Source organism: Zerene cesonia, chromosome 10 (assembly GCF_012273895.1).
Source record: "Zerene cesonia ecotype Mississippi chromosome 10, Zerene_cesonia_1.1, whole genome shotgun sequence".
In the NCBI taxonomy this organism is placed as follows: domain Eukaryota; kingdom Metazoa; phylum Arthropoda; class Insecta; order Lepidoptera; family Pieridae; genus Zerene; species Zerene cesonia.
This window is the reverse complement of record NC_052111.1, coordinates 2,292,138-2,304,580: the sequence shown is the minus strand read 5'-3', so window position 1 is coordinate 2,304,580 and position 12,443 is coordinate 2,292,138. Positions and strand designations below refer to the sequence as shown.

The 12,443-nt window shown below is 34.7% G+C and overlaps 1 protein-coding gene across 4 annotated transcripts in view; it reads left to right on the top strand.

The window, feature by feature from the left end:
* LOC119829310 (adenylyl cyclase-associated protein 1) overlaps nt 1–12,443 on the top strand; it is a 28,057-nt gene that overhangs the window by 2,448 nt on the left and 13,166 nt on the right. The window contains exons 1-5 of one of the 4 annotated variants that reach the window (XM_038351775.1): nt 703–1,271; nt 8,014–8,246; nt 9,482–9,567; nt 9,792–10,174; nt 12,068–12,214. In XM_038351775.1, the coding sequence (XP_038207703.1) occupies nt 845–1,271; nt 8,014–8,246; nt 9,482–9,567; nt 9,792–10,174; nt 12,068–12,214 (1,276 nt within the window). In that variant the 5' untranslated portion in view covers nt 703–844. Of the gene's footprint in view, nt 1–699; nt 1,272–3,402; nt 3,578–8,013; nt 8,247–9,481; nt 9,568–9,791; nt 10,175–12,067; nt 12,215–12,443 lie in introns of those variants that run through there. The other 3 variants (XM_038351777.1, XM_038351778.1, XM_038351776.1) reach the window with 3 other exon arrangements.

The following is a 12,443-nucleotide window of genomic DNA, read 5'->3' as shown; positions in this document are numbered from 1 at the left end:
ATACGAATCGTATTTTATTATCGCCCGCCGTGTTTTTCATTGAGTTTTCACAAAGTTTGTTCTCAATCTTAAATCGGCTTATAAATTGTATAACGTGTCCCAAATATTATTCTGAGACATAAATATTAATGCACTGTGTGTACACAAAGATTTGCGGGCCGTTGAGAGCTTGGGGCGCGGGGAGCGGATGGTTAAGGATGCGCCGGGCGGGCGGCGCATCCGCCCTGCGTCAGTGCCGCCAGTCGCCCGCCGCCGTGCGCTCGGCCGGCCGCCGACCACCTTCAGCAGTTCATTATGCTTTACAAGTAAATGACGGCAATGAATTAAAAGAAACCCAAATATTTGAGAGATGTTAACATAAAACTATTTATTAAGGTTCTCATTATTGAAGTTGGATTGTTGAAAAGTTTATTGTATGTTAAACACGAAAGCACGAATGGTGTTATAATTTTCTTATCTAATAATTATGTTCAAAAGTTGCTGTGCGCGACCGAACAAAAAGAGTAACAAAAACAAATCAAAATCAAATAGTATGGATTCCTTGAATGACATTAAAGCTGATGATTGTGTAGAAAAATCCGAAAAAGATTTGTATACCCAAGAAAAATCTGAAAAAGTAAGTCAACCTGGTAATTTTACTGACATCGATTCGAATACATCGAAACTTGATACCGAGATGAAAAATACTGACGTGGAACCTGACACGGCGTCTGATGAAGCTGCATGTGTAAAAGACAACGAAAACAATGAAGAGTGTGACCAACCAAAATCGGAGGAGGTAGAAGAAGATGAAGAGGAAGTTGATGAAGATAGCGTAGATGATGTTTTTCGTAAGCCAGAAATAATGAAAAAGCGATTCTCCGTTGATTATAAGAAAACCAGACTGGACTTTAAGCGATTTTCTGTGGATTGCAGTCGAAACGCTGCTACTTTACAGGAATTAGCTAACCTTGAACAGGAATTAGCCCGAACTAACGTCGATATTCGTCCCACAAGACGTAAATCAACGGGAATATTGAAATCTACGACAAGTAGTACAGAAATTCCTGCAACAACAAAAGATTCTTGCTCGGATGATGACGATGTTTTCGAAAAGGACGCATCCATCAGTGACATGGAAGGTCCTAGGGTACCACCCGCTACTCCTGTTGGCCGCGATGAGCTTGCTCTACGTAGACACAGATTCTTCTCAGATCTTGTTTGTGCCGCTAGAGCTGCGGTAGAGCATCGCGTAAGATTTGATCCTCTAGGACCAGTCGTAGCAGATTCAGGTGAGGAATGGCATTCTTTAGGTCATTAACTTGAACACCATATCATAGCTTTGACGATGTGTCAAACCTAATCACACTTTATCAACAATTGAATAAATTTTAAAAAACGCATACTGAACATAACTATATATTATTCCTTTGAAATTAAATAAGTTCACGTAAATATTCGTAAATGTAACGTGCAATAGCAAAAATCAATGCACTTGGCCTCAACCCAAGTGGGCGCTCGCTTTTTATACTTGTTAATACCACTACAACTGAAATAATTTTAGCATATTAATGTATAAATTTTAAAGTTATTTTATTAAGGTCATGTGATAAAAAGTTTCGTACAAAATAATTACGTACACTCATACTTGCATGTATAAAATATAATCCACAATACGAACTTGTACTTTTATGGTATAAATGAAAAATATACTGGTGGTATTTTATGAGACCTCGTCGAGACCACCGTCCCTTGAGTTTTAACGGTAGCCGAAATAGCATTTTCCTTTTCAGTTATTATAAGAATATAATAAACGAAATTACTTTTGAACAAATAAGTAATAATAATATAGGTTTACTTATATAACTTTGTAGGAAGTAAAAAAAACATTTTACTTACCTTATTGCGCTCAAGTGTCTTTCTTGCGAGTTGCGACAAAACTTTCGAAACTATATCTCTATCAATTTTATGCTATAAATTTCGTTTTTATTACATATTGAACTAATTACTTAAAAGTCATCATCATTAATTATATCGAGTGTAACGGTGCGTGAGCGACGGCTTTATGGCTTTAGAATGACTCCTTCCTCAGAACTATGTAAGACATTAATATTTATAATATTTAACAAATTGTTTACTCAGCATTATAAAACAAAACGTGTGGTACCCAAAAAAAAAGGCCCAAAAGCTTTCCAATTTCTACTTACCAAAATATATGCATAATATTTTAAGTTTCTTTATCTTTTCGCCACACCTTGAGATAAAGATTTTACTGGTTTTTTTTTGTCACGATCAATGTTAAAGTAATTACATGAATTGTTAAACTAAGGCGGTTATAATATTTATAAATTATATTTAGTCATCTTGAATTTGAAAATTCATGTGATGTATAATATTTATTTAAGCCTTTTCCTTTCATCCTAACCAAATTGAGGAGTTGTAAAAAAATTTATCCGAAAATTTGCGGCCGCCGCCATCTTATTCCAATTTTTATCAAATATGTATACCTAAGAATCAGCTCTTCGAAATCGGTCCATCTGTTAGAGAGCTACGATGCCACACTTAGACATCGACGATATAACATACATCACTGTTATTTTTGTGCCGGGGGTTAACAATACATATAAGAAAACTCCGCGCAAGTACAATGGTTCTCAATAAAGTCATTGTAGTTGTAACTTTGGTTAATGGACATTAATTGCTGCTTCTGTGTCAGAGAAATCTTGTCTTGTGAACTTTTAAAATTGCATTACCTTCAATAGAGAATTCTATTACAGCTAAAATTTTGAGCGTACGGAACTTCACACAGTAAAATGGGACTTATTGCTATTGCTTAATCTGTTCGCGTCTGTCTATCTGTTCGTCCGTCCGTCGCTCGTGTCCGTCCATCTGTCACCATGCTTTATCTCATGAACCGTTATAGTTAGACGGTTCAAATTTTCAAAGATTAGATATTGCTCTTGCCGCTATAACAACGTATAATCAAACAACAACAACAACAAATAAGTCATAAATAAAACAAAAATTGAAGTTATGCGGTTCTAATGATAATAATTATTTTTTACAGTTGGCAAATAAATAAAATAAAAGAGATTTTGTACGGGGTCCTTTGTGCCTTTAACGTTCTTATGTTGAATTTTTAATTATTTCATTGATCTTCTCTCCTTATTGTTCTTAATAGACTCCGTTGATGATTGCAAAAGACTTAATTTTATTTGTATATCGAGCCGCCGATACGCGCACATGTGTTACAAATTGAAGGCATATTGCACATGCACTTCCAATATAATGCATCATGATTTTGAAAGTGTTCTCCTAGTAGTTTTTCAAGCAGAAATATAAGTTGTGCGTCATAGCGGGTGACGGCACGACTCGCGTATGAGTCACCGACTTATGCGTACGGAGTCTCGATCGCTGTAGAGACTGAACAGCCGGTTGGTTTGAGTCACAGTAACATCCGTCCCCGCCGCTAGTGGCAAGTGGTTATCGGCGCAAGCGCTCGCTTTACGCTTATGTGCTCATTTTATCAGTGCATGAAAGAACGGTTTTTTGATTTAGTGGATTCTTTGGATTGTTTGCAAAACTCTTGTATTTAACGGTAAGTTTATGTATGTATGTTAAAACTGTTATATAGTTATAATGTTATCCTTTATAATTGTTTGCATTTTAGGTCTTCAGTGTTGACGTTTAGTGATAAGAAGCATACATTGTGATATTTCCGTTAAAGTGACTAACCATTAGATTTTTAATATTATTGATTATATTTATTATTATATCATCGCGTTATTTTCGCCGTTTCGAATTCACATATGCCACGGATTAAAGCGCCTTTATTAATAAACGTACATGTGTTAAAGCACTGTGATGTCTGCTATTTTGATGTCATTCAACTTTATAAATGTTGAGATCTCTTTAATTATGTAGCGAGTTAAATTCATATAAAACTCTACCGACCATAAAAGGTACAAACTGTGTAAACAAGTTATCCTGTTATTAAAATATTATATTGGATTATTCATCAGTAAGATTAGTTCGGTGCTTTTATTTCTGTTTTATAATGGAAAATAGTCGATTATATTCAACCAATTTTTGCCCCAAAACCGACGCCACTGTTATCGGTAGCAATCAGCCGGTACTCAATAATTATTTCGCGACGTAACAACAATAGACTGCGAATATAAACTAATTCTCATAGTGTGCAGGATGTTACGGATGATACGGCGCATTAAACACGCATTGTTTATATCTTCACTGGTCTGTGAAACTCCCGATTGCATTCGTCTATCCTAAAACAGCCGAATGAATCTCTTTAGTGTTCGAGAAAACATTAATGAATAGATTCCACTTGCAACGTTTTATTCAGTTTAAGAAAACTATTTTCTGCTCCAATTTCATGTTAGGTCTGACCTGGCTGGCAATTCTCCCATCTAATACATTATATAAATTTAGAACAGAGAATATTACTGTAAAGCCGACCGTTCCTAACACTTCTCATAATAACTTTGAGAGAGCTTTCATTGACGAATGCAACATATTTCTAGGTCATGTTTACTTCAAACTTTTAGTATAATTAAATGTCAAGTACACTATTAGAAGTTTTATAATTATATAGGTGCGGTGAAAATAATTTTTATAAATTCATAGAGGTTCAGAAAAATGTCGGTACTTTTTAAAAGCGAAAGGATCATTTAGTATAAGTAGGGCAAATGCTAAGTGCTCTTATATAACCTGCCTCGATGTTTTTAATCCCCAACAGCTTAACTGCACATTTATGTTTAACACAAAATATAAAATGCTTTATAAAACTTGTTGAAATTTACTAAACTTGTATTCATCTCGAATACTTGGGCTCTAATAAAGCCCTTGTTCCTTTTTTAAGCCATACCATTACAAAATAAATGATGACTATATATTCGTAAGTAAGCCCAAAACACATATCCAATATATAATACATAACACTAGGTTTAAATTTTTGTGTATATTTTGACGATCTTTATCTCTCGTCGAGTCTACATGGCCTTTTAATGCCCTAATTGGATGTGAGAGCCACCCGAGCGTGACATACATAATGCTATCGAAGTGGCATTGTTAGATTCCTATTATGGAAGATTCTAGAACATGATGTGAAACTTCAAGCAACAGATGGTAGTCTAGCCAGTACCTGCATATTATTTATTGCACGTAGATTTAAGTCTTACATTTACACGGAATTCGTTAATGTTGAATGTACTTTTAATGAACCATTAATTAAACTGCATAGGTAAATGTGATAATTATCTGCAAATAGAAAGTTAAAAATACAGGAGTAATTATTGTTAATTAGTAGAATACACAATTTTGTCTGTTTTCTATTTTAAATTAGTTAATGAGATTTAAATTAAATACGCTTACATATAATGATCAAGCAACAATAAATGGGTCAACAGTATTGAAAAATAACTATCTATATTATATATCTTCACGCAACCGCATTTCAAACTCGGATTAAGTTGCGACGAAGGATCTTACAACTATCAAATTCGTTCTCTTAACTTCAAATTAATATTGTCTTGCATCTGTGGTTGATTTGCGGTTTGTATTACATACATAATCGTATGCATTCGCTGTTATAATATCAAAGTTACCGTATTTTCATTTGATCTAATAAAAAATAGAAAACGTCTGTTGAGCTTTATAATGCCGTCGTAGGGAGATAACCGTCCTTAGAGTATTCACATCTCCGATTCATATACCCACTCAAGTGGAGAGGGTTTCATATATCTTTTGGGGCTAGGCTCTAAAGCTCACCGATATAGTGGGTTGTTCAGTAATTATACATAAGTGGCTGGAACCCGAGGCGACAAAGAGTTTATGTGCTAATCCAGATCCGATCAGCTATTCGTCTGTGAAAGAGGTACAAACATACACCCATACATTCTTAAACTTTCACATTTATAACATTAGTATGTCATGGATGTTAAACATCACAATTTAAAGGTGCACCACCACGTTACGCGTAGTGTTTTTCTCCGATTAGAAGCTAATATGATGTGATACACACATGAATGAATCCATATTTGAAAGATTTTTCATCTAATAAACTTAATCTGTAAATTTTGATAAAGTGAACATCGATAAAATGATACTGGAATGCTGGATAAAGACGAGCAAACTTATATAACTCCATTAGTCATTTATAGGCGGCCTTGGCCGTGCCGCGGAACTAAAATAAATGTGAGTACAATTGGAAATTTTTAAAAACATATGCCTTGATGGAAAGACCGATTTTCATTAAGAGAAATAAAATTTGTTAATTTTTACATCATTTTAAACGTGGAATTTAATTTATGCCGAAGTAATTTATTATATTTGCCGATATGAAGCTGTTATTCTTGTTGTTTTTATATCTCTGTGTTTTTTTTTTTGTTGGTTTTTTCGTTATTTATTAAAACGTATTCTAGATCAATAACGTTTTTAAGATTGTATTGATAAATGAATATTATTTAAAAACAGTTTGAGGTTATTTTAGCAGTAAAATCAATTTAGTCCATATTTATTTGTTGTTCCGTGATATATTTGCTATATTTCCCATTATTTGTTGTTATGTTCATATATTTAATTAGGAAACAAAACACGACTACAGTTTCCGCTTACCGACACTTAGTCTGCGTTCATCATTTGTTAGCTCGCCAGTGTGTTGACGTTGACTTTATAATTTTTATTACATTATATTTATAGAACTCTTGAGTGGAATATACACAATAAGCTCTATTATTTTAATATTGCCTATTCTTATCCTATAATATATACATAATACATTTCCATTACCCATTATAAATAAAGTTCACAAAAATTCAGGAACTTCTGGAACGTTCATTCATCCGTGACCTCAAGAATAGACAATTGATGTCTTGACATAATGCCAAGTTATCTAAATATATGGCCGTGTTTTGAAATTATTTTGGCAAAGCGAGTAAAAGTTGTGGTTATGGTAGTACTTCGTGGTACTCCTTCGAAATAATCCTTTATAATTCTCAGTGAATAAACAATAGTAATAACTTAACAATCAAATAAAATCTTTCGGCACATTAAAGGGGCAAAAAAGTGTACCTATATCCAGGATCTGCGCGTAATAAAAAAGCCATTTTAACTTTACATACTTATTTATAATACTTTGTTTTTATGTATTACATTTTCCTTAAATAATTTTCATTAAAATAAATGCCTGCTATACTTTAAGATACGTCATGTTATGGTATCGTATTTTTGCTGATTGCTTTATCATCACTTTTGTATTTCTACATAACTCATTATCGCGTGATATCTTCAGACTTAGTCATTTGATAGTGCTCAAGCGGAAGGTTGGGTTTTTGGTTTATTAAGTGATTGTGAAATAAAAGAAATTTATTTAGAAGTTTTTTTTATTTAAAAAGTTAACTTAATTATGGCGAACGAAAATGGTAGTAAAAATATGAGAAATTTAATAAAAATGTTTGAGGCACGCAAGAAAATGGCTGAGACTGCGGAGGGTGCGGTTAATGACGTTCTGCTAGAGAATACTCCAGAAAATGATGAGAGTGATAAATGTTCACATGGTATGGCTTTTCAAGTACAAATAATGTATAGCGTGTGAAATATTAAAGCATTTGTTTTCCACGCTAATGTTAAGATTTTTATATTAAATAAATACTACGGTCCGGCTCCTAAGATTAAAATATTTTATCTGTTTAATATTCTTCAGATGCCGCTGCAAAATGTAATTTGCTTAGTTCTAGTCCTTTGTGATATTTTTATTATATTTTCTTTTTGAATACCATTATATTTTGTACCAAGTAATAATTGAACTTAAAATGACTTATTGAATTTTATTACCAAAAACTGACTGTTTAAAATCATTGGAGATATAATAAAATACACAAACACCGATCAGTCAGTCTGTTTTTTGATAAAAAAAGCTAATGGTTTTGTTGCACCAATAATTAAGTTGCACCATTACTAAATTTCAATTTTCATTCGAATGAAAGATTTGGCTAATTTACAAAAAATTGTCCGCAGGAAGCGAAGTAGAATCTACAGCGGCGGCAAACAAGCCAGCAGCTGATCTCGAAGCGCTGATCGAGCGTTTGGAGCGAGTGACGTGCCGGCTGGAACGCCTGCCGTACCTGCGCGGACGCACCCCCACCCCGCCCAACTCGCCGGCGCCTTCGCCCGTGTGCTTCGTTACACCGCCACAGGAGCTCGTACCGACAGACGATATGAGTGTCAACGGGTATCAAGATATCATTCAGGTCCGTGTTTCTTATGTCTCTTTCTCTTCTAACTATTGTGAATGAGAGAATATTGAAGTGCAGTGAACTAGATCTTGGAAATTCAAATATGATAATAATCAATACAGTTGTATAATGGGCAACAAAAACAATTTATTATTTGTTAACCAATTAACTGTTAGTTATTCATAATGTATGCCAGTTATCTAGCTATACAGAACATTGTATTTTGTATTGTTCCGTCGTAAATCGTATATGCAATAAACACACCTATATATATTCTCCAATACTAAGCTGGCTTCGATATTATAAGTGTATGTAATAGTTTAGTGTTGATTCCGCGTTTATAATTAGACGACGAATTAACATACGTAAAAGCTATTTCGAGAGTATTTATGGTGTCGTATAAATAGTCGCTTTGGAGCTCATAATACAAAATTACTTGATAAAGTTCGCGTCTATCGGCAATATTCAGTCACAGCGTGACGCCGCTCGTTTGCGGGTGTATCTCGCCAATCAATTACCCAGTTACCGCCCTTGTCTAAACAATGAGCCTGTATTGCGTGTCATTGATGTTGATACGCCGCGGATTGGCGGCAAATTGAGATATTGCGTTCACTTCGTTGTAGATTATTGAGAGGTAGTGCTAAAATAGTTTTATAATACGACGATTATGAGATGTTTTACTATAAAAAAAAGACTTCACCACAAATAGACCAATTTCCAAAAGGTCACATTGTGATACGTCTATATGAATCAGGAATATTTTTTGTCGACGATGAATGAGGACTGTACCTACCTCATTCATTACAACTTGATTAACGAAGTTGTTACTAACGAGGCTGTTTGAATTAGCTCCGTCGGCGTTGCTTTCCATCTGCCACGGGTGTAATGAATGAAACATTTTTAACCCAATTAAGCGACGATAAAATATATTTGATTTTCTGGTAAACCCTTTAAATTAATTGTAACTGTAGCTTTCGCTTCATAGCAAATACTTCTTCACTAATATCGTAATGTGTATCTTTTATCTTTCGTAAACACTAATTTTATGAAATGATGTTATTCATAATATATATGACTAATATAAAAAAATAACGTAACTTTTAATATAGTATAAAAAATAAAATTTAGGTACTAGTGTCGTTAATAGGCATCATAAAAACTTCTAAGTCGTTATTTTCTAATTTATCTTATATTTCAATGATTTAATTTTATTTTATCCATATCATCCATCATATTAAATTTCTATACAGGGTCCCCTGCGCACATACCTGGAGCTGTCGAAACAGATCGGTGGCGATGTTGCTACACAGGCGAGCCTCGTCAACGATGCCTTTCAGTGAGTTTCCTTTGACGAAAAAACTAAGCAGCCAATTAACACAATTTCAACCCTATGCAATTTCTTAGTTTTAATTAAACTCTGAAGTCCGAGCGACGTAGCAACTGTGCTAATTACCCCTTTGCTAAACTTTCCGTCTTGAACGAAGAATACAAGTTTATTTCACAATCTCTGCAAAATAAGTAGGCACTTTAAAATTTATCCGGCATTTACCTCTTCAATAGGGCTCAGTATAGCTACATACAACTGGCCGCCGCCCGAAGCAAGCCATCCCAACCCGAAGAGATGCAACTACTAGCGCCCACTAGTGAAAAGATCTCCGCCATTCAGCAGTTCCGCGAAAAGAACAGGGCGTCTACGTATTTCAATCACCTGTCCGCGATATCTGAGAGTATTCCTGCTTTGGGCTGGGTGGCAATAGCCCCCACTCCGGCTCCTTATGTAAAGGAGATGAATGACGCCGGCCAGTTCTATACGAACAGAGTGCTGAAGGACTGGAAGGAGAAGGACAAGACACATATAGAATGGTGCCGCACTTGGGTGCAGCTCTTGTCGGACTTGCAGGCGTACGTCAAACAGTATCACACCACTGGTCTGGTTTGGTCTGGTGAGTAGAATAATGTTTAATATGGGTTGTAAATGCTATAACTTTTGATTTGAAAACTATAGTCGCTAATTGTGTGTAGCTCAAGCTAGCGGGTACTATTTGTACCAGGATAAAATGTAGATTCGTTGAGAATACAGATGGTCACATGTCATATTTTAATAAGTTATCTTTCAATAATAATATTAGCGTATATATTAACTCATTTAAATACTTGCAATATCCTATTTCTATTGCGGATAAGAAAATTGTAATTAGAAGAAGTTTGACAAAGGAAAAACTAATTAAGAACGTTTCAACCGTTAACTTGTTTAAAATTCGTATATATTGGCTTTGAAACGATACAAAGTAAATTTTGTTTAACGTTTCGTAACTTGATATAGTTATTTATGGCGTTTGCGTTAAAGAGCTACCTACGTGTTGCGGTCTCAACCCACATCGTTATAAGGAGAATTCATTATAAATTACAAAAAGTCTTAATAAAGGGAACAACAGATGATAAATATGCTTTTTTGAACTTTAGGACATACGCAAGTCGTTAAAAATTTTCTGTTTGTAACACAGTTAATGAATTGCTATTAATTATGATTGATGATGAAAGCAAGCAAGCATTTCTCATATTCATTTAAACTCTCAAGATAGTATACGGTATATTAATAATAGCTAAAGTGATGAGATGTGGGTTTGACACGAGCAATGAACAACCGCACCATTTCATATAGATTATCCAATATTCACATGTCTCATGATATTTATCAAGCAAATAAATAATAGAAATGGCTTTAGCCGGATCTTAGCCACTCTCAATTCGTCTTGCTATTCAATGTATTGATCTTTTCATGAAAATCAAAGAAAGTGGCTGCAAAAATCGACGTTTACCTTTTATAAAAACTTTTCTACTAAATAGCAATTTCTTCTAGATAGCTATAAAACAGTGTAATAAAAGACTTGTAAAAGTAAATGTAAAGACAAAGATAATGATTTATGGATTTGTTTACTAGTAACGTTTACGACTTGTATTTGATCCGGTTTTTCCTTCTTCACGAATGACGCAGAGAAAAGGGAAATGTTTGCTTGTCACATCTAATTGATGACGTGGTCCTTAATTAATTATTAAGTATGATAGTTACCCTCAAAGCTACAGGTAATTAATTAATTGAGATGACCTAGTTTAGTTTCACTGATTATCGTTCTAGGGAGATAGATTTCGATCTCCAGAATTATAATAATTGTTCGTGCAATATATTATTTATCCTGTTTGTATATTTATCAGGGAAATATACATTATTTCTAATGTAAAAAGTTACTATAAACATTTATAATGAATCCGTTCCAAAGTGCCTCCTCTATTGTCTATTTTGCACATCTAAAGCTTAGTTGGAGCTCCATTGTCCTAATTATATTGAATAATAGCTTAGGTTGCTATAAGCCATAAAGAGCTTTGGGGTAATAACGAATGGCGGAACAATATCAATTACCTTTGGTAATCTTTGTAAAAAATTAACGCTTGCATAATGTGCCGTACACATTTTATACGATTCTGGTAAAATCCTCTAAACGAAATTAACATTCCAAAATTAAAACAATCACCCCAACATTCGCACTTACCCTATGCACTATATATATTTGTTAATATGGATCTATGCACTATGTATGTCACTTGAAAGTAAATAACGGCCACTATGTTAAAAGCTTTTAAATCGTGCTAGTTTGGTTGGTTGATTAATTTCCAAGTCATCCAATTTGATAGCGGTCTAACACAACTTTTTTTACCGCAACAAAATTACCAATACTCCAAAACAAGTGGCCGTTGTTTTCCCTCAGATACTTATAACGCCCATCATGCACTATGTAGTATGTACATATCGAGTAGTTAATATCGTATGGGGCACGTAGGCAAGGGCGGCGCACCCCCCCCACCCCCGGCCGGCGGGATGCCGCCGCCGCCGCCCGCGCTGCCCGACGTGGACTTCGCGAACCTGTCCGTGGACGACCGCAGCGCGCTCTTCGCGGAGATCAACCAGGGCGAGGGCATCACTAGCAGTATGTTCGCTAATTGCTGTTTGCATGCTTTATGTGGTTGAAAGTTCAGTGGCGTATATATTTTTCAGGATATCTGCATTTAGAATCGGTACAGTTGTTGGCCAGCAGTTGATTAACAATGTTGTCGCTCTTCGGCAACAGGTTGATTCAACTTTGTTGCTTAACAATTAATTTTTTGTGGTAGTGGCCGTATCATTTGACAAATTTCGATGTTTGTTAAAATATACAA